At 35.4% G+C, this 23,527-nt stretch overlaps 1 protein-coding gene and 2 long non-coding RNA genes across 3 annotated transcripts; 1 reads left to right on the top strand and 2 right to left on the bottom strand.

The window, feature by feature from the left end:
• The first annotated feature begins 1,187 nt into the window (after positions 1 to 1,187).
• On the top strand, positions 1,188 to 3,804 carry LOC147292418 (uncharacterized). Its single transcript, XR_015120821.1, has 3 exons — positions 1,188 to 1,749; positions 2,642 to 2,764; positions 3,564 to 3,804. It is a non-coding gene; the product is annotated as an uncharacterized LOC147292418 (long non-coding RNA).
• A 6,773-nt stretch (positions 3,805 to 10,577) lies between these two features.
• On the bottom strand, positions 10,578 to 14,423 carry LOC147292417 (Carbohydrate-binding X8 domain superfamily protein). The gene is made up of 3 exons (XM_086234175.1): positions 14,109 to 14,423; positions 13,877 to 13,910; positions 10,578 to 10,942 (listed from the first exon to the last, which is right to left on the bottom strand). The coding sequence occupies exons 1-3, from the start codon at positions 14,416 to 14,418 to the stop codon at positions 10,717 to 10,719; spliced, it is 570 nt and encodes a 189-aa protein (XP_086090301.1). The 5' UTR covers positions 14,419 to 14,423; the 3' UTR covers positions 10,578 to 10,716.
• Positions 14,424 to 18,951: 4,528 nt separating this feature from the next.
• On the bottom strand, positions 18,952 to 21,206 carry LOC147292416 (uncharacterized). Its single transcript, XR_015120688.1, has 3 exons — positions 20,804 to 21,206; positions 20,101 to 20,160; positions 18,952 to 19,227 (listed from the first exon to the last, which is right to left on the bottom strand). It is a non-coding gene; the product is annotated as an uncharacterized LOC147292416 (long non-coding RNA).
• Positions 21,207 to 23,527: the final 2,321 nt, after the last annotated feature.

The following is a 23,527-nucleotide window of genomic DNA, read 5'->3' as shown; positions in this document are numbered from 1 at the left end:
ATTAAGAACTGCAACTGAGTTAAACTTGTGTTTAAAAAACCTCATACTACTACTGATTCCTATATCGAGTTTATTTGATTATGTAAACAGCTACATGAAAAACAAAAATTGCAAAGAAAAATACTATAAATTAAAGAGAATGAATTATTACCTCAGGTAGCCAAACCCGCTCCAGATCCACCACCACCACCAGGATCACAATCCAAGCCATGGCCATGAAAGAGGCCAGAAGTGCGACAACTCTCTGGTGTATCTTCTGGGTCCTCATCCAGCTTCTTCTTCTTCCTTCCTTTTTCTTTAAGAGCTTCAATTTTCCTCTCTTCCACCCTTTCTTCCACCCTCTTCTTCCTCCTCAAAGACCCCAAGGGAAGCTTGTTTTTAAAAGTCGGTTTTTGGTTGCAACAAAATATTCGTCCTTATGAGCAAGAAGCCCTGAGATTTCGTTATTCACTGATTTGTAGTGTGAGAAAGCTAGGGTTTGTACTTTGTAATGAAAGAGAGACGGATCAAAGAGCTCCTGACCTTGGGATTCAAGGGTAGGAGAGAGAATGGTGAGTAAAATAGAAGATCGAAGATTTTGATATCTGTGAGAAGTGGGTGTACGTGACTGGGCTGGGAGGGCTGGCGGGAGGTGGGTGCAACTGAACTGAGAGATTTTGAGAGTGAGAGAGAGAAAGAGAGAAGATTGAGAGGAGTGGGCTTGTGAGGTCGCTTGGAGGGTCGGACAAGTACGCTTGGAAGTCAGGTGGGTGGGCAGACACTACAACAAAAGAGGGCTATAATAGCATTGAATTATAGCATTTTCTCAAAAGTGCTATTATATTTAATATAGTTGTAGCATTATTTTTAAAAACGCTATGGGTACATGATGGGCTGGGCTCTTTTGTTTTATGTTTTTTTTCTTTTCAATGTCTAAAGGAAAACAGATCGAGAAGTCTCCTCTCCTCACTTTCTCACCCTTTTGTGGTCACTGTCTCTCTCCCTAGCAGCCATCTCTCCCTCGCCAGATCCTCTCTCTCGCAGCCCTCTCGTCACCCTCTCGCCATCATCACGTCCTCTCGTCACCCTCTCGCCACTGTTGCTACCCTCTCGCCATCGATTTGTCGTGGGTCTCGAGTTGCAGCGTCGTCCACCGGAGATTTTCAAAAAGGTTGAGGTTTCTCTAGAAAGTAACGAAAGGTGATTTTTTCGTTCTTATTGTTTCTCTGTTTCTTTTGTGTAAATTTCGACCTAATTGTTATGGTTTTTCCGATTCTGTGTTTTGTGCCCATCGATTTTTGGGTTTGCTAGTTTGATCGTTGTTTACTTCACAAAGAAATTTGGGGCTTTTCTGTAAAATTTTTAAACTTTTAGACAGTTGGTGATTTTAATGTATGGGTTCTAGTCAAATTTATTTCTCTTGAAGTGATCCGTAGAGAAGCCCTACCATTTTTATGGGTTGGGTTGGGCAATTTTGATTTTTTTTTTCTTGGATTTGCTGCTATTTATATTGCATTTTGTGATTAAGTGCATAATGAGATTTGCTACTATATTTCATTTTTCTTGGATGTTGATGAAATTTGAAATGAAGTGAGAAATAGCAATTTAGCATCTATTGAGATAAAATGAGAGAGGATTGACTTTGTTGGAAACTGCAGACAAAATGATAACCCTTTGTGAAAGCTTCCTTCTTTACTCATTTGCTTATTTATACTTGTACTGGGAATTGGAAAGCTCACCCATTGGAGGCTGCTGGTAAACAACACCAAGGTCTCTCTCTCTCTTTCTCTCTTATAGTATATATGTGATGTTAGTGTAGTAATTGTGTATCTTAATTTAGTCTAGGTGCTGTATGAATTAAAGAAATTGAATAAATATGTTTGGGTATGCTTTTCTGCGAATTCTGAAGTCAGCATATTAAAATTTCAAGATAAATTTTGGGCAAATAACAAATGAACAATAAAAGGGGATTTGGATAATCCTGATATGTTTTTCTACTTATTTGTGATAAGTCAAATGAGGTCTAAGAGATGAGAAGTAAAGGGCAGCTGGAAATAACTCTTAGACTAGTAGTTAATTAGACCAAAGATTGGCTACTACAGAGTATTAGTTTAGAACTAACAACTAACAGAGGAGGTGGCTAAGGCCAATTTGCCCCAACCCCTCCTTCCAGTTTCGAATCCTACTATCACAAAAAAATAAAAAAAATAAAAAAAATCTTAATTTATTATTTGCACACCATCTATTTCTCTCTCCAGAAAAAGTGATAGAAAAGAAGAAGAAACTAGATTCTTACAAATATTAATTATTAGATTAATCATCTAAGTAGCTTAAGCAATAATTATTAGATTGCCAAATAAAGGAATGTTTGTTTTATACTATGCAAATTATGAAGTGAAACTTGCAGGTAGCTTAAATTCTTGCACCAACTTGCTTCTTGAAATAAGGTATTAAGTACTGTATGCATAAGGCTTGTCACCTTTACTTATTTATTTGTGTGTCCTCAAATGATTGAGTTATTTATTCATGCTATACACTAAGAAGAAAAAATTGAACTTGTATATATTGCTGCTTTGTTATTTGCATTTGCATTTGTATTTGCATTATTAGTCTGGTGAAAATGCCAAAGTTGATAGAAAATAAAATTTTTGGTTAAATCTAGTTGATGGATGATCCTCGATCATGGGAGAAGAAATTGGGATGGAAGTGGTGGCAAAAACCATGTTATTGAACGCTATAAGGAGATAAATTTGAGGACACTTTGCACCTGATGTTGAAAGAGAAGGTAATGTTTCCTTATGTATCTCTGCAATTACTTAGTCTATTTGTAGTCATGTCACTACTACAAAAAATTTAATAGTGTTCCCTCTATGTTTGTTCTCTGTTAACCTACACCAAGGTCAAAGTCTATTCTAAATTCAAATGTATATATATTTTTTTTATTATGTCTATTTGGTCTAAGTTTGATGTCTAACTGCTAAAAGCTAACAAATTAGGCTTGGTCTGAGTTTTATGGAAGGTTGAACTATAATACTGACATGATGAGTATAAGATGATGGATGTTTGGTCAACTGCTTCTACTTTATTAGGCTTATGTTTATTTCAAACACAAGCACTATAATATTCTAGTGATATTCTGTATTAACATGCATTAGAATTGATTATCTTTAATGTTACTGTTGCTGAATCATCCTAAACTGCACTGTTAAACCTGAGGAAACAAAAGAAAGTCTTCAATATGATCTTTCACTAGCAAACTTGCGTGGAAGTTTAGGAATGGGAATCAAAACCAAGTTGAAGATGATCTTTCAAGATAGGTGAAGTATATGTTGTATTGCTTGGCTATTGCCTTGCCATTTATGACTTTAATTAAAGTGCATCTTTTTCATGAAAAATCTAAAAGAATGATTTTTTTTGCCTACTGTGTAGAGTATATTAAAATTAATTATAGCCATTGTTTAGTTGGTGAATCTGGTATATGAAATTGTTACTCAGCAAGATTTTATAAGTTTAAGAAATATTATATTTTGCTTATATTAAGGTTTTGGCTAAACTTAGAAATGATTGGACTTTCTTTTTGGCAGTTTGGAGGCACTTGGATATTGGATATTTTCTTTTTGGCAGTTTGGAAACTCTTGGATATTGGATGGTTTCTTTTTGGCATTTTGGAGAAACTCGGCTATTGGATGCTTTATTTTGAGGATAGTTAATAGGTTACTCGAGTATCATGAAGGCTAGGCTCGTTTTTGTTACTATAGGACCTTCATATTAGTGTTTTTTAAAGGTCAATTTGAAACTATGACACTTGTGAAACTATTATACTTATGCAGCTTTAACATTGGTATTTGAAGTAACATCTATTTATTATATTTCATGACCAATATATTTAATGATGTGTTTTAGTTCCAATTGTTTATTTTAATTTACATATATACTTGATAGCATATAATTTTCATACTAAATGCTAGCTATATATAAAAAATTTCTAGTATCAATCTAAAAAGCCTAAAAAAAATAATTTTGGAGGCAATACAATATGTAATCAATAACTATTATATATTTGCAAAATTTAACGATAGCATTTTAAAATGCTATAGTAATAATTATAATAGCTTCTTTAAAATGCTATGAAAGATTGTTACATATAATAGCATTTTTAAAACGCTATTATATAGATCTTTTATAGCGTTTCTAAAACGTCATAGAAAGAAATTTTTTTATAGCGTTCCAAAAACGCTATAATAAACCTTGGGTCTATTATAACGTCGGCTGTCATAGCGTTTGCAATAACGCTATAAAAGGGTTTTTATAGCGTTTTTTGAGTGCTATAAAACCCCTTTTTTGTTGTAGTGAGAGGGTGGCTTCTCTCTCTTATCTCTTTTGATTTTAGTGAAAAAAAGTGAGAGGGAATAGATCGGGAGAGTGAAAGTGACAGAGGGAAAGTGAAAATATTGAAGGAGCCAACATATCAGTGAACATGGAATTTTTTTATGAAGTTACTATTTACCGATTTTTTCATTTTATTTCACTTACACAACAGTCGCATATTATAACAATTGTGTAGGGAAAACTCAAAAATCTATCGTTCTGAAAACCATTGGATTTCATGCATACATACAATGGTTTTTTTAAAATCCTTATCCTTTAAAATTACACCAGTTTTAAAAAAATCGTTGTGTAGGTAGTGTTGTGTATTTATATTATTATAGTAGTGTAATGAGCAAGGTGATGATGAGGCTGTTGAACATGGTGATGACAGTGGTGATGAGCAAGGTGATGATGAGGTTGTTGAACATGGTGATGAACAATGTGATGGCCATGCTAATGAGCAAGGTCATGAGCAAGGTGATGATGAAGATGAAGAGTTTGTGGATAGTGTATATGAGTATTCTGGTGATGAGCATGGTGATGAACAAGGTGATAAAGCTACGTTTTATGCCAATGTTGACCCTCAAATTGATCTTGTGACTGTTGCTAATGATGCAAGTGAGATTTCAGATGATTGTCATGACTCTGATGAGCTTGAGAGTCTGAGTGAGTCTTCATCTAATGAAGGTGAAAGGAGGGTTAAAAGAAATGTGCCAAAGTTCAAGGTATTCAACAGAGAGACAAATTTGAAAAATCCTGTTATGGAAATAGGGCAACATTTCCCTCAGTGAAATTACTCGTTTGCCCTCAACAAACGAACACGTGTGCAGCACGTGATGAAAATAGATGGGCGTTAGCACAAAATTGACGGAATGGACTATGTTGGGCCAAGTTAATTAATAACTAGGTTGTATTGAGACAAAAAAAAAATCGTGGACCAACTTGGGAAAAAGGTTAAAATTAGTGGACCAATGATGCATTTTACTCTAAAACATAAATGTATATGTGTATATACAATTTTTATAATACAACTATAATTAAAGTTATTAAATCACGATCATTCATTAATTCGATCATCATTACCTTACTTTTATATCTCCGATTGAGTTAATTTTTTGCATAGATTATTTTTGAGTGGGGAACTAAAACATGAACGATTCGGATCGTTGAAAACATGATTGAGATGTGAGTTTCTACATATAAATACACTTGGAGAGTATAATTCTAATAACTTTTCCGTTGAAACCTTGTCGTTTCCATAATTGTGAAAATCACAACGTGATTTCAACAATTTGAGCCGTTCATTTTCTATGTTCATAGTCAAAAATCATCTTTACAAAAAATCAGCCAAATTGGAATTTATTTGCCCGTTCGATTATCATTAGAAAAACTACGATCTTTCATAAGTTGGACCACCGTTAGCTAACTTTTACATCTCTGACTGAGCTAATTTTTTGCAGGGATAATCTTTGAGTGAAGAACTAAAAAATGAACGGTTCGGATTGTTAGAAACACAATTGCATTGTATGTTTATAAAACATATTTAATAAAAATCTAAACCTCAAACATTCACCGAACCCCAAATAATACTTTTAAAACAATCCAAACCTCAAATAATGCATTTAAAAATTTAATACAAAACTTGAGATTCCTTGTATATTAAATTATTAATACATTATATAAATTATATAAAACCTAATTTATTGGAGTAAACAAATGAAAAACCTATTAAATATGTAATTATGATTCACAAACTAGACAACTAAACTAGTCAGCTTAGTTAATTGAGAGTTGAAGCTAGTTTTGTGAGGTCTCATGTTCGAATCAAAACATAACCAAAATCTTATATATTTTTTTTATTGAAGATATATATGTGTGTGTGTGTGTGTGTAAACGGGCTTTGGGCCGGGCTTTGTACCGGGCTTCGGGCAAGCCTAATCGAGCCGGGTCGGGTCAGCCAGCCCAAATTTCAGGCCAGATCGAGCTTCGGGCCCAATAGGCCGGGCGCGCTTTGGGCCTTGGGCTTTTTGGTGAGGCCTAGGTAATTGGTCGAGTGTATGAGTTCTGATGAGTTTAGAAGCCAAATGATGAAGTATGGTCAGGGTTAGGCCTTTGGTAGCTCTGCTTGGGGGTATGTATCAATAATGATAATAACACGAGTGTATGTAAGTATAATTATTTCAAAGTACGTTACAAATAATAACAACGCATGATATAACATTATTGAAAGGGAAATTTGCACAAATACCACCTGTATTTTGGGACGTGTGCAATCATCACCCATACAATTTTTTTTGTCCATTTACCACCCAGATTTTCTCCCATGTACCAATCCACCACCTCTGTCCATTTTTCTATTACTCATAAGGGTTTTTTTTGTCAATTGACATGATAAGTGTATTTTTTTAATTTAGAAAATAGCAAATTACAAAAAAGTCAATAAAAAGTTTCAATATTACAAATAGGTTAATACAAAATTTCATATCCTATATTAGTCAATGGTATATTTTGAGAAATTACATTTTAGTCAATAGCCAGCCCATTTTAGTCACTAAGCCCAATCCACTTGATGATGTCATGTATTTTGGTGTATTGGAAAATACCAATTTGCCCATCCCTTTTTTTCATTACTTATGGGCGTAAAATTATAACATTGCCCTTAATTTAGTTTAGGGTATATAAATGAGATTTAGGGTGCAACTTATGGCTTAGGGTTTAGGTCTTGAGTTTTGAGCTCTAACCCTAAACCGTTTTGCTACGTAACAGTCAAATACAAACTTAATATAAATCTAAATATAAATAGTAATGTTTGTTTATTAATTTATTGTAATTCATATTTTTTTTCATTTTGGTCATTAGTGACTAAAATGAAATTATGCAAAAGTGCATTGATTAAAATGTAATTTTGAAAAGTTTTATTGACTTATTTGTAATTAGCTCTTTTAGAAAATAAACTCACCTAAACAATAAAATTAGGAAGATTTAGGGCCCGTTTAACACTGGTTTTAGAATTGGCAAAAACACTTTCAGATTAGTAAAAACGCTTTTGGTTGCATTTGGCAGAAATAAATAAAAGTGCTTATGGGTTATAAAAGTGTTTTTAAGTGAGTTTTTGAGAAGCACCTATGTCAGGTGCCTTCCTCAAGAAGTGCTTCCAAGTGCTTTTGCATGAAACACTTAGAATTTTTATAAAAGTTTGTATGTGCTTATGAGCAAAATCGCTTTTAGCAAAAGCGATACTGATTATAAGAGCTTCTAAAAAGCAGTGCCAAACGGGCCATTAAACTAAAAAGGGTAGTGATTTTAAGATTTTAAATCAAGTCATTTTCTATCATGCAGGATTTTCGTATTCCAAAATTGCCTATTATATATACTATTTAATAAATTTTAAACTGATAATTCATGACATTCAAATCTCAAAATTTAAGGGATTAACTTTCTAAAATTTATGAGATTTGAATTTTAAAAATCTCACAAATTATGAGATTGGTACATCTAACCTATAATATATAAAGGCCTTTCTCATTGAGGTATACTTCATCTAAAACATAATGAGGTATGGTTTGTGGGACCTACTCCGCATTGTAATTCAATTATGGAAACCGTCTAATTTCTAAGTCTCTATACAAGGATCATCTTTGAAAAAAATTAGGTAAATAGAAAACTAGTAAAACATCTAATTGTGATTGAATAAATAGACGAACATAGTAATTTCATAAACACTTGAAATAATGGCTCTTTAATTAAATGGTTAAACGATTTCTCATTTGTCTAATTTTTTGCAAGGGTGATTTTTGTAATGTGGAATGAATTCCACAACTCATACCTTATTATGTTTAAGATGAGATATACCTCAACAAAAGGGCGCTGATAATATATATACATATAGGATGTTCAAGCAGTCGACCTAAGTTTAGATATGTTGTTTGATACATTTCATGTGTACCAATTGTACGTGGAATTGGTACATTTCAAGCGGGTCGATACATTTTAGTTGTACCAATATGTGGATTTGACATATTTACTTATACCAATACGTAGATTGGTACAATTTAATTGTATCAATATGTGAGTAATACATTTTAGTTGTACTGATATGTGGGTTAGTACATCTTATTGTACCCATCCGCCCCCATCCGACCAATACGGTATTAGTACCACCGCACAAAGATCATATGGGTACGAAGCAACTCATCCGCCATCACCACCACAACTAATAGGGTGTAGGCACTCCTTCCGCAAAGAGTGAGAAAGATAGAAAAAACAGAGAACCACAATGAAGTATTTGAGAACATACAAATCTGCACCAAATTTTGGATTTCTATCATGAAATAATAGAAGTTACAAATACAAGATCGTTACTTCCGATAACATAAACAAGAAGGCACCAATATACACGAGTGTAACATCAAAAGGCATCATAAATGGTTGAAGTTACCTTTTTTTCTTTGATCAACCTGCATCTTATCAACAATTTAAAGCATCAAAGACTTTCGAAGCAACAATACAATAGATGCATCTAACACCTTGAGTAAAAACCTCAGACCCATATCACAAAAGACAGTGAAAAGCTAAGCCATATCTAATAGGTCACTCACTTTGACGTGTTTGGTTAAAATTCAACTTCAAATTTAAGCCTAAATTAACTCATAATCAAACTTATCAAATCCACACTTAATTAAATAATATTAGTAAATCTTAAATGAAATTATTTAATTTTAAAATTAGGGAATGACAATTTAGATATTGACAAAATTGAATTTTTAGAAAAAAAAAAAAAAAATGTTGACATGTAATTAATATATGAGCAAATTACAATTTAGTACCTCAACTTTACATGTTTCAATGTACTACCCCAACTTTGAAAACTTGCAAAAAAGTATCTCAACTTTCATTTTGTGTTAAAATAGTACATTCGTTAGTTTTTCTGTCAAATAAATCATTATCTGCTAACGTGGTAAAAGTATTTTCGTCTTTTCCCAACATTTAAAAAATAATAATATTTTTTAAAACTTTTGATTAAAAAAAATTCTTAAAAATATTAAAACTTTTAAAAATAAAAAAAAAATTTGGGGAGAGATGGGCAGGGAGGGTCTAGGTTGGGTAAGGGGCCGGGTTGGGGTTGGGGTTAGGTAAGAGGGCTGGGGGGGAGGGGGTGGGTCGAAACGATGGGTGGGAGGGGGTAGGGAGGGGCCGGGTCGGAATGATGGGGTGGAAGGGGTGGGCTAGGTGGGGGCGGGAAGGGGAGGGCTGGGTGGGGGCTAGGAGGGGAGGGGACGGGGTTGTGATTAGGTGGTTGAGGCTGGGTGGGGACGGGGCGGGGGGGAGGGGGTGGGCATGGCTGGGGAGTTTTGGGTAAGGGGGGGTGAAGGTCGGGGAGGGTTGGGTTGGGTTAGGTGAAGAGAGGTAGGGGCGGGGAGGGGTGCAACGGGGCTGGGGCTGGGAGGAGGGGGTGCGACGGGGACTAAGGGTGGGGGGAGGGGGTGCGACGGGACTGGGGTGAGGGGGAGAGGGGGGAGGATGGGGGGCGGGCTGGGGAGGGGAAGGGATGGGTGGGGGCTGGGAGGGAGAGGGAGAGGGAGAGGGAGAGGAAAAGGGAGAGGGAGGGGAAGGGCTGGGTGGGGGGGCGACGGGGCTGGGGGTGAGGGGAGGGGTCGCCTCGAGGAGGGAGAGGGGGGAGGATGGAGGGAGGCTGGGGAAAGGGGAAGGGGAAAAACAATTTTTAAGAAATTGTTTTAGGAAATTTTTTTTATTCAAAAGTTTTAAAAGTATTATTATTTTTTAAATGTGGATAAAAATATGAAAATACTTCTGCCATATCAACAGATAACAATTTATTTGACAGAAAAACTAACAAAAATACTATTTTGACACAAAATGAAAGTTGAAATATTTTTTTACAAGTTTTCAAAATTAAAGTACTAAATTGAAACATGTAAAATTAAGATACTAAATTATAATTTACTCTTAATATATTGACGTGTTACTTGGTAAAAATATTTTATTATAAATTAAAAGGATTTACAAGAAGACTATGCAATCCGTTTGAATGCCATTAATTAACCGCTGAAATCAACTAGCAATGATCAGATAAAATGAAACAAAGCCAGCGTTTCCAGTAAGTAACGGAAATCAAAGAGCTTATTAGACTGACAAGGATATTAACTTAATTGCAGCAATTAAATTGAGCTATTGACTCGAAATTGTGATACCTACAAAGTTTGGAACATAATTGAGAGGACTTGGCTAGATGGAAGTAGACAAAGAAGGTTCCAACTTCTAACAAAAATGTATAACCTCTATTCCACAAAGGCCAATGCTGCTCTGACTTAGAAAAAATAAAAAATAAAGATCGACCTACATAGGTTTTCAGGTAAATAGAAGAACTAGTACAAAGGAGACAGGTATCAAGATTGTCGTGATCATGGACTCAGGTGATGCTTTTGAATTGTCCGAGTCTGGGATCGTCGGGGTCATTCCTGGAGTGAGTCCACCGAAGGTTGGTGCGGTTGTTGTCGGTGTTGTTGGTGAATTTGTAATGGTTGTAGTTGGTGTTGTGGTTGTGGTTGGCGTAGTACTTGTCCCTCCAGCCGTGCTGCAAATTCACATTACGAAAAGCTCTTAGTCTTAAACTTGATTTATAAGAAAGCAAATAGAGTTATACTTTGAGCAGCTATATACAAGTGACACTGGAACAGACTACTACTCTAGTGCCAAAGCTGGATTCTTAGCATTTACTGAATTTTACTGGTCTCACCCTTATTTGAGATGAGTTCCTAACTAGCAACTTTCTCTTCTATAAAATTAAAACTTAAAACATACAATAAGAATGGTTACAATAAGATCTATAATGCAGATAAATAATTATGCTCTATATTGAATTGGTTGAAAACTTAGTTCTACTTTACTGACAAATAGAAGACCTTGAATTGGCTAAATCGTATGATTTCTGATGATCCACTTCGTGTAGGTAGGCCAAGCTTAAATTGGTGACATAGGAAGAAAAAAGAAAAAAGTGCACTGCGAATATGCAAAGTAGACCAGTATAGAACCACTAGCTGAGACATTTATACTTTTGGGACCATGCTTGTAATACCCTGACCAGCACCAAAGGCACAAAAGACACCCCTACAGGAGCTCTATGGGAATCAAAATGACCTCAAGAAACCTAGACTAGTATATATAACCATGGTCTATATGTCTCCATGAAAAAGTTGGGTTGTACAGCATTGTCCTAATAAGTGAAAAAGCTCACAGCTCCGGTGGTAAAGACAATTTATCCCACATCTAAGGCCAGACCGAAGTTTAAACCTCCCATCCCTCACAACCTTTGCAACGAAAAGAATAAATTAGACTAATTGAAAATGCTAAATATACCTTTTTTTTTTTTTACCACATCTTTATGAGAAAAAAAAGTTCTCTATCACTAGTGTATATACTCAATATGTCTGTCTCTCTCATCATCACGTGACTTAACATGTAATGAGAGATACATACACAATAACTATATACCCCCCCTTACATGAAAGTTTAGATGGCTAAACTTCTATTAAAAAGTGGTATGGTACCCAAAAAAAATGTGGTACACACAAATTTTATCCTAAAATGAAATCTTTTTTTTATTTTTTAATGGTGGTCAAATCCTAAAATGAAACCAAACCATATTGAATATCAGGATCTGACCTACTCCAGACTTGAATCTGAAGTACTACCAGATGTCCACGTCACCCAGATCGAGACTGGACCAGTCAAAATTTCTGCTGCCCAAGTTGGATCCTAATTGGCGCGGGCTTCCTTCAGAATAACAACATTGAAATCTGGCCCACATATACACGTCTCCTAATTGGTGCTGGGCCCACTGGGACCCGCCCGCTTTTAAAATTAGGCGGGTAAACGGAAAGAGCTTCCTCTGTGCTTGTGTGGTACTCAAGCAAAGGATCCAGAAAATGTAAATGCCCAGACATTTTTAATATTTAATCAATAAAAAATCGTACTAGTATTTTAAAGTAAAGCACTAATTCATATATTCACAAAAAAAAAAAAGTGAAGCAAAATTGGATATGATTAAAATAATGTACACAATCATAGTACACTATTATCATGATAATTTTATAATAGGAATTGATGGAACATCCGAACATGCCATCCCAATGGACAATGGTCCTTTCACTATTTATAATATTTTAGACCTTTTCCAATAAATATTAGAATGTATATGGAAATCAAAGCACAACCCAAATCAATAATGCCAAGATATAATTATTTGTTCCAAAATTTTAGTACCATATATCTGCGAGACCTACTTATATAAAATGAGTGTTATCCCTATTATCATAAATTTTAGAATTCCAAATATAATAACATTGTAATTGCTCATATTTGAACCTATTTTGAAATTATTTTGATCGGTATAAAAAATGTGGATACAAATTTTCTCCACAAAAATATGTAAAACATGAAAAACAAGGCCCGACCAGTCAAAGCTGGGTCTGGCATGCAACACATGAATGATGAACCAGAGATCAGAGCAGTGCATCATTACACCAGATCATGATAATCGCTGCTAGCTGGTTTGCCAGTCACTCTGCCCATATATCAAAAACATGAGCAGGTACCATCACTTTGATCCTGACCGTTGGTTTAATTAATTGGGATTTGGGACTATAAATGCATACATCCAACGGTGTTAAACTAAGGTGAAGTGTGAGTTTACATAACCAACCAAATATATGGTACAAACTCTTTGGACTTTGAGCCAAAATCTTTTGGCCCTCCCCAGTAGTCCAGTACCCAAAATAAATACAAATATGTGGTGCAAAACTCCATGTCAAGCATGCATTCACAAAATAATTTAATTTATAAAATCCAATAAACATTAAAAAAATAAGTACAAAACGAGTGAGCAACCCAAGACTCTGAAGAGGGAAAAAGAGACTGATTTGACAGAGATAGAAACAACGACAAATCATGCGTTACTTAGAAATGAACGGTTAGATTTAAGATACCATCACCAACTTCCCATGCACAAAGACACGTGTCACACATCCATAAAAAAATCTTTCAAGAGCCACATCTCTCTCTCTATCCCTATCCCAAGTTTGTTTTTTTTTTTTTTAATTTCTCTTTTGAAAGGGGACCCTCTAGTCTCTACAGCTCAAATTACTTCATCTTGTTTCAGCAAAAGAGAAAAATATAGGTCCTGGAAACTGAAAAGTGCGTATCTTTCGATATTAATTTAATATTAAGACCAACTCTTTATTTTCCTTCTCAAAAATTCTAAAGATGAAAAAAGAGAAAGTCCCATTTGCGTGAAGATGAAGAAGCTTTCCCAGTACTTCAGCTAGCAAATCAAAGGATTCAAAGCCCATATCTAAAATCCTAGAAACTCCTATTAAAAAAGGGGGAAAAGTAAGTTCTTGTGCAATGTACTTGTGCAAATGTTGTACCCTAACAGTAACAACAATATATTTATAAAAAACAAAGAGGAAAAAAAAAGAGAGAGAGAGAGAGAAAGGGCCAGACAGCATACCTTAAAGAAGATGGGTACACACAAGATCCATAACCTACACCATACCAATAATACACAAAGAATAGTAGTCTTTTAGTACCACACCCACTTAATCACAAACTTTAAAAAGAAGAGTAATGGGTTTTCTTTTGAAAAAATGGGGATTTTACTGAAAAAATGATTTTTTTGTTTTTGTTTTTGAGAAATGGGGTTTTGAATGAAGAGAAAAAAAGAAAAGGAAATGAAGACATACTGGGATCGGTTTGGGCAATGGTGGCAGTGCCAGAAAAGTCACAGGAGCCAGGGGCCATAGCCTTGCGCTGGTAGTAACTGTTGAAGGCATAAGAGGCATGAGCTTGGATTGTGTTGGGGAGATAACAGAGGCCATTGGATTGGATTGGGACACAGTCAGCCCCAGCAGCACATGAATAGTCCAAGGCTGCCTGGAGGGCCGGGGTGGAAGCATCACTCCTTGTCACACACCAAGTTGTGGTTGCTCCTTCCACTCCCACAATAATATTTTTATTGATATTTCCAAGGATGCATGTTGTGATCAAGATCATGACCAGAGAGGTTAGCAGCTCTGAGACTGAGAGTAGAGCTGCCATGGAAAAAAGTTGTGGCCTTATAGGGTGGTGAGAGATATAGAGCTAACTATGGTTGGTAAAGGAAGAGAGAGAGAGACAGAGACTACTGTCCAGGTCCACAGAGAGAGAGAGAGAGAGAGAGAGAGAGAGAGTTCTTTTTTATTTTTGTTTGCTTTTTGTGGTGTTGCTTTTCCTCTTTTGCTGTATTTATACTGTCAATTGAACGAATGTTTTTAGGGTATTGGGTTTTTTTTTTCTTCTTTTCTTTTCTTTTCTTTCTTTTATTCTGTTTGGTTTTTTCCTGTGTAAATGGCATAAGGAAAACAGGTTTCAAACTGGTGATTTCCTTGCTTTGATTTGAATTTGTTTTTGTATGTGGAGAAGAGGGGATCAAACTTGAGTGTAGAGGAATAATTTTAGGGCAATGCTTCGATACTTAGAAATAAGTACAAATTTGTCCTCACAACTAATCATATAAACTCATAATGGAGTCTACCATGAGAAAGAAGGTGGTGGACCATATTATGGACTCATGTGATTGGTTATAAGAACAAATTTGATACTCATTTCGAGTTAATTACACTTACACCCCTTGAGGTTTATCGTCTTTTCACATACACCCCCTGGGGTTTCAACAATTACACATACACCCCCTGAGGTTTCAAAACTGTTTCATATAACCCCTATAGTGAGACGAAAAATGATGTGAAATTATGCAAAAAGGCATGTTAAGGGGTGAAATGGCCTAATAAGATTACTCAAGATGTAAGGTCCAACTTCAATACAAATATTTTCTTTTTTGTTTATTTATTTTTTTTCTCTTGTAGGGGGTTATATGCAATAATTTTGAAACCTCAAGGGGTGTATGTGTAATTTTTGAAACCCTAAGAAGTGTATGTGAAAAGACGATAAACCTCAAAAAATGTAAGTGTAATTAACTCCACTCATTTCTGACTACCCAAGTATTTTCCATAATTTTATAACAATACTTCCCTCAGTATCTCTCACAAGAGCATGTCATTTTTGGTTTTTTCATTAAATAAAAAATTAATTTATGAACTAAATGAAAATACTAAAAAAGACATGTATAGTAAAACCCCTATAAATTAATACTATGGGAACTAAGAAAACTTATTATTTTAGAACGGTTATTTATATATCGATAAATGAATAATTATTAGGGTTTTTTTTTTCAAGTCCATTTTTTAAAATTTACTGTTCATCCGGCCCACCCACTACAGTGAAATACTGTAGCGGTCCACTTTTTTCAAAATAAATCCTGTGATACAGTAATGCCGTTACTGTAGCGTGCTACAGTGTTTTTTTTCTTTAAAGAAAAAAGCCTTTTTTTTTCTTCATTTCAATGCCAATTGGTACAAAAAAAAAATTATAATTTAGATATTTTTCATTCCATAAACATGTTAAATAATAACCAACATAAAACACAAAAAATCAAGATGAGGCATCCATAATCTTTTTCAATCACCTATTGCTATTGTCCAGCAGTAACAATCACCTATTGCTACTGTCCGGCAATAACAATCACCTATTGCTACTGACCAGCAGTTGCAATCACCTATTGCTACTGCTCATTGCAACTGCCCGACAATAACAATCACATATTGCTACTGTCCGGCAGTAACAATCAGTTATTGTTACTATCCGGCAGTAACAATCATTTATTGTTATTGCCCTGCAGTAAGAATCACCTATTACTACTGCACGACAGTGACAATCAAGTATTGTTATTGTTTGATAGTAACAATAATAATAACTAAAACAAGGAAGAATAAAAAATAAAATAACTAAAACCATAGAAAATGTAAGGATCCAGAAACTTCCCTACCCACCACTTGAACCCCCTCACCTCCCTCCCATCTCCATCCACCTGGCGGCGACCCCCCCACCGGCAACCTCTACCCCACCACATCCCATCTCTTTCCCATCTATTTCTCTCTTCTCTTTCTCTCACTCACTCTTTTTTTCTCTCTCTGTCACTCTCCAACAGTTTATAGTTTAGAAGAAGAACCAATCAAACATCATCTGCAGACACTGAGTTAAACCCATCACCACTACCATCATGACCACAAGACCAAAAAAAAAAAAACCGCAAAAACAAGAACGCAAACCCCAAAAATAAGAGTTAACCCCAACACAACAGAAGACCAAAACCCATCGAGTTCTCATTCGCCATAGCCAAAGTCGCAATGTCTTAAATCTGTAGCCAAGGCCTTAGCTTCTTACGCCACCAAGGCCAACCGCATCGACTCCAACATCGAAGGTAGTGCAAGTTGTTTTGGTATCGCCGATTGGACTCAAAACAGCAACTCGACAATGGTAGCAAAGCCACTGAACCTGGCTACTCCGAGATCGGCATTGCAACGCCGTCTGAGCACCATTGCTCAACCTTCGAGCCCACGTGGGACGACACATGTTGAGGAGGAAGGGTGGCTGGGCGTGAGTGAGGAGAGAGAAATGAGAGAGGGAATAGGAGATTGACGAAGAGAGAGAAGGAGAAGGAGAAGGGATGAAAAATTAAAAGTGGGCCGGAAGAAAATAAGGTGGACCGGCTGGGAAATTCAATTAAATAGGTGGGTCTAAGAGGGAATAGGAGTCCAAAACTGGACTTTATAATCATTTACTTTATTTATTAATTTAAAAAGAGTTTTATGTTTGTTTTGTTCATGTATTATTTTTTTTTTTTACAAAAATACATGCATGTATCTTATAAAAAAAAAAAAACAAAGATACATGTATGACTTCAAACTTTTAAAAGGGCGTTAAGAACTAGATCGAAGAACTAACGAGTTTATCTCCACTCACATAGTATTTCATCTTTTACTTTCTATATTGGGAAATAAGAAATCTATTACTAATAGTCTAATACCTTATATTTAAGTAAAGCATCCATATAAGAAGGAGAAGAACTTCCCTATTTCTCCCGGGATACCACCTGGCATCCTTTTCCTCTCTCATTGGCTCTCTCTCTCTCTCTCTCTCTCTCTCTCTCTCTCTCTCTCTCTGTGATACCACCTATCTCTATCACAGTGACATGTAAGTTATTTTTTACGAGAAGAACTTGGTTGGAATGATTCCATCGTGTACTAAGAGTTTTTAATTCTCAATCTTTTCTTTTGGACTATTTTGATTCTCAGTCTACAACATTTTGGAATATACTAGGGTTGACTATCGGTCGGTTTGAATTGATATTGGGACTTACCAAAACCAAACCACAAATTTCGGTATTTTTTCGATTTCAATTTCGATATATTTGATTTTTGATACTTTTTGGTTTGTTAATTTTTTGTAAACTTCAATTTTCGGTTCGATTTCGGTAACTTTGATATTTAATACTTTCGGTTCATTTTAGGTTTAGCTTCGGTTTATTTTCAGTATATCTTTGGTTAATTTTCAATTAATACTAATTATATACATATATAAATTGCAATTTAATTAAATATGATGCATAACGTATACGAGTAGTATAGAATTTCAAAAAATACATACTATTATAAGTAGCTTAATAATATATATTATTACCTATCCTATTAATTTAGTATGTATATATACTAATAAATATAAATGTATGATATATATATATATATATTATATATATACACATTACTTACCTAACAATGAGGTTTCTTATTTTCCTAAAAATGATTCACCTTTACTTTATTAGAGAATGACTCTATATCTTAACTCACAATTTTGATAGTATTAATATGATAACATTATACATTTATATTTTTTTATAATTGTTTATAATATTAGTGGTTTAGTATTTATGACATTACTAACATAATAGTATTCTATAAGCATATATATAACTAAAGGTAATTATTTCGGTTTTTTCGGTAAAAATTGATTCGGTTTCTTTCGGTTTACCAATTTTTTTTTTTATTTTCACCAAAACCAAACCAACTTTTTCGTTTCGGATTTTTTTATTTTTTAATTGTGAAATTCGGTTTATCAAACCAAAAATTTTTGGTTGGTAGTAGGTCAGTTCAATAAAAACCAAACCAAATGGCAACCCTAGAATATACACATCATGGGGAATATAAAATTACATCATGTATTGGAAATATATATTATTAACATGTGGCTTCTCATAAATGGACAATCTCATCACGTCAACATGATAACGTGGTAAGACTATTCCATCCAAATTTTAATATCAATGTTAGGGTTGCATATTTTGATAATTTACATTATATTTCTATTAATAAAATGGCACGTCAATTTTTCTCAAGACATCCTCCTCATATATATGAATAAAAGAGTATAAAATTATGTATATTGGTTGGAATAAGTCGATATTCTATTGATGTAGTGTTTGTACATATATACGAGTTTACAATACTTGTAGAGTAATCTAGATCCACAATTAGTGGAAAATATCCTATCATGATGACATGACCGCTCTCGGATTCCACTCTGAATCTCTGAGAGGTTCTGTGGAATCCAAAATCAAGGAAAGTCTTACCGAAAATTCGGAAAAACCTCTCCTGAAAATGGACTAACCCAAAATTTATTAACCTGTAAAAACACTTCTAAAAACATCAGCCGCCTCTACCACAACCAAAAAGGGTCTCAGACCCAAACAACACCATAATAACATAAGGTTCCAGCATAGATTTCAATGCCACTACTTCTATTACAATATTTTTTACAGTTAAAGTAAAAAGGAATTTCCAAAATGGAGGCAATGCCTACAAGATCCGAGAAGAGAACATGGACGCTATGCCTCGATGTGATTGGCTCGACCTCCACCAATGCTACGACCTGGGGGGGAAACAATTTAAGACAAAATAAGAAATTTTGTGAGATAAACTCAGTGAATGGACAATTTATAAATACAAAAAAATAATTGTCGTTTATCTTTTCATGAATCATTAAAAGGCAAATTTAAACTCTAAAACCTCACGTCGCTCTTTGAAATCCCCCAGTTTTAAAACTATTTCGCAATCCTTTCTAAAACATCATAAAACCATTTAATATAAGATACATGAATAAAACCGATATGCAATCATTCATTGAGAACTTTCTAAATAGGAGTATCATGCAAAACTAGAATTCCTTGAAAGAATAACGAAACTACACCATACTCGTATCCGTACTGTAGACAATGTTTTGGCCACAATTCCGTACACGGGCAGGCTCAAATCATGGCTACAATCTCGTACGAAGAGGTCACTCCGCTCGAGCAGGCTCGTATCCTGGCCACAATCTAGTACGGAGAGGTCACTCCGCACGAGCAGGCTCGTACCTTGGCCACAATCTCATACAGAGAGGTCACTCAGCACGAGCAGGCTCGTATCCTGGCCACACCCGTGCATTTTACAAAGGTAGGTTCGTCCGATCAATACGTGCACTTACACAGCAGTTTTAAATTACTCTATAAATCTCTACTTACTTTGAGATAAATGGTTAAGCATTTTTCAATTTCCTTCCAAAACTCTCCTTAAAATAACTCGTAAACACTATTTTTAACCAAAACTCGAGATAACCAAACTAAATTAAAAACATAAATTTTCAAGAAATACTTTCAAACAAGGTCCAACTCATAATTTATTATTTCTCAAACAAAACTCAAGATAACAATAGGAGTCAAAACATGACATTCATTAAATAATTTATAAACAAAGATCCACTCACAAATTTGGGAAGTCTAACTTTGATCCTCCATCGGATCGTTACGTGCCACGACAGTGTTGCCTATAAAATAGAACCATAAAAACTATGAAATAAGGAATTAGACTCTACTCAAAGACATTTCAAAGTGCGTGTATATGATGCCTAGACGTTCCACACAATTCTGTAATTTTCTAACGGTTCATTTATAATTTCTCTTAAACCCCATATACTTAAATTTATCCCGGCTCAAATCCAAACACTACCCCACACATTTTTAATTCATCAATTTTATCCCAACAAACCTTATATACGATATACTTTGGCTGCGATTCGTCCAGACCTTCGATACTGAAAAAGTGTCCAATTACAGTCCAATTTGGGGTTTTATCACTTTCCAGCAACTTCAACTCATCTAAACTCAATAACCAACTAAAAATAAACTTCAATTTCATAATATTTAAAGAATTTGATAGCTAGGTGGTCGGACCACCGCCGTTGCCACCCAAAGTGGCCGTGTCTAGACCAAAAGTCACCAATTTTTCAAATTTCTAAATCTAATAATCAATTAAAGGTTCCTAGGAGTAGAAATTACCCAAACACGTTCAAGAACACCTCTCAAAACTAAAATTTTAAGGGAACCCGAAATGGGTACAAACCCTACATATTCAACTTTTGAATTTTTCAAAATTGACCAACCATACCTTAGGGGAAAGAGAGCCCATACCTAGAGGATCAATTTTCGAAACTGGATCAACGACCAATTTTTGCGGGAAACGCCGGAATCGGCAGCGGAAGCCGGCAGTGGAGCTTGGCTTTTCCGAGCTATTTCTGCACGCAGGGGAGGTGGCCGGCCAAGGGAGGCTCGGGGGAGGGACTACCGGCCCCTGGGAGTCACGCCGGTGGCCTCGCGCAGCCGGGAAAGTGGCCGGACCACTGCCTCCAGTGGTGAGGCCGCGCGCACACAGAGGAGGGGGAAGCGAGAGAGAACTGTCACGGAGAGAGAGAGAGAGAGACACCGGGGGAGGAGAGAGAGAGAGAAAGAAGGGGCTGAGGCGGTAGCGTCGCCGCCTCTTGGCCGGACGTCGAGGTAGGGAGGCCGAAGAGAAAGAGCTCCGGGGGAGAGAGAGAACGGGAGGGAGAGTGAGTCGTGAAAGAGTCAGTTTTCAAAACTGATTTTTGGGTTTTAAAAATCATTAAATGAAATTTTACGTAATTGCCCCTCACTTCAAAAGCCCGTAACTCTCAAACCGTAACTTGAATCGAGGCGTGCTACGTGTCTATGAACTCGTGTACTCGAGACCTTCCCAACAAGCCCAAAGTCGAAATCAAAAGTCCACAAATTTTAAAAGTCAACTTTCGGGTCAAGCCCAATTTAAAACAAAAATTAAAATTAAATTAATAAATTCTCAAAATCCTTAAAATAAATTCTCAAAATATTTAAAATAATTCTTTAAAAAATATGGGGTCTCACAATTCAACTTCCTATTACGTCTCTAAATGGCCATTACAAATAAAAATTTAAATTTCTGGTGAAATTTGGGTCGAGTCGTTACACATGATTTCCTAATTACATTCAATACAAAATATGTGCAAAGAAAGAGAAAATCATGCATATGATTTTTGGAAAGACTTTCTATATGTGCCAATACTCCCCCTCAAGTTGGAGCATGTATGTCAAGAATGGCCAACTTGTTCTTTAGATTGATGAACTGCACCTTGCCTAGAGGTTTAGTGAATACATCTACTATTTGATTTGAAGAAGGTACAAAGGCAGTTTGTATGAGACCGCTTTGGAGCTTTTCACGAATGACATGCCAGTCTAGCTATTTCAATGTGCTAAGTTCTCTCATGAAATATTGTGTTGGCTACAATGTACATGGCTGCCTTGTTATCACAATAGAGTGTACGTACTAGGCGCTGTGTGCTTAAATTTGAGATCATCTACTAAATATCTAAGCCATTGCAGCTCACATGTTGCTATTGTCATAGCCCTATATTCTGCTTCAGCAGAAGAACGAGAGACTACCTTTTGCTTCTTAGTTTTCCAAGAGATTGGACTTGCTCCTAAGAAGATACAATAACCTGTGGTGGATCGTTGTGTCATAAGACAACTTGCCCAGTTTGAGTCACAATAGGTTTGAAGAAGAAGGTTGTTGTGTGCAGGCAAGAGAATACCTTGACCTGGAGTTCCCTTGAGATAACGTACCAAACAGAAAGCAGCATCCATGTGTGGTTTGCGAGGCTCATTCATGAATTAATTGACTCAAGATATGGATGAGATAAACAATATATGGACGTGTTACTGTTAGGTATACAAGTCTACCTATCAAGCGTCTGTATGAAGCAGAGTCATCTAATAATTCTCCATCTGTGTTGGTAAGTTTGAGATTTTGCTCCATTGGGAAAGGAACTGGACATGCACCACTTAAACCTGTGTCTTGGAGAAATCAAGTATGTATTTCCGTTGGCTGAGATAAATGCCTTTCTTGGATCGAGATACTTCGATGCCAAGAAAATACTTTAACGGACCCAAGTCTTTGGATGAAAACGTTGATGGAGATAATGTTGATTGTAGGAGTAATTATTTTACTTTCCTGATTGTGTGTAATTATTGTGATTATTTACCTATTAGGCTTGTATCTCCTAAATTGTCTAGGTTTGTATCACTGTATATACCTCCTTAAATTGGAGAAGAATACATAGAAAACTATTCCAATATGTCTTATTTGACAAACATCAACATGCAATTAACATGATTAATTACATAAATTTTACTTGTATCTATCTACCTATAAATCATATTCTGAAGATTTTGTAATCTATTTCAAAGCATCAGATCTTTTCTTATAAAAACATTGAGAACAAAACCCAAGCATAATAATATATTGATGCATAAAATTTCCAGATAAAAAAGCCCAAAAAAGATGCAGAAAAAACCCAAAAAATTACTATAAAAAAAAAAAAAAAAAGACCATATCAGTCATCAAAATTTAGAAACCAATACAGATCAAGCCATCAAAACAATAAATAAAAAAAACCCCAAGATCTAGCAATCAAAAACAAAAGAAAAGAACCAACACATTCGATTATCATCTAGTAGAGTGAAATAAAATGAGAAAAGACAAAGACAAAGCTGACCTCGTGATAATTGAAGCAGAAGGAATTTGAGAAAGATGTGCGTCGAACAAGCGTGCTATATTGGAGGGTTCTTATTTAGCGAGTCCCTTCCGCACGGTGCTATTTACCAAGGCCTAAGGAGCCTTTTTTGGTTGGGCCAGACTCTACAATCCTACTTAAAATTAGAACAGTCTGCAACCAAACATGGGTTATGTTCTTATTTAACACAATCCAATCCTAATTCGGTGTAAAAACGGGCCCTAAGATTTCTACCAAACGTCCTATATGGTCACATGCCTTTTCACATGACCACTTTTTTAAAGAAAAAAAT

The sequence above is a fragment of the Dryas octopetala genome, chromosome 2, assembly GCF_963921425.1.
Source record: "Dryas octopetala chromosome 2, drDryOcto1.1, whole genome shotgun sequence".
Classification (NCBI taxonomy): domain Eukaryota; kingdom Viridiplantae; phylum Streptophyta; class Magnoliopsida; order Rosales; family Rosaceae; genus Dryas; species Dryas octopetala.
Note: the sequence above shows the minus strand (reverse complement) of the source record. Positions and strands in the feature narration are given on the sequence as shown.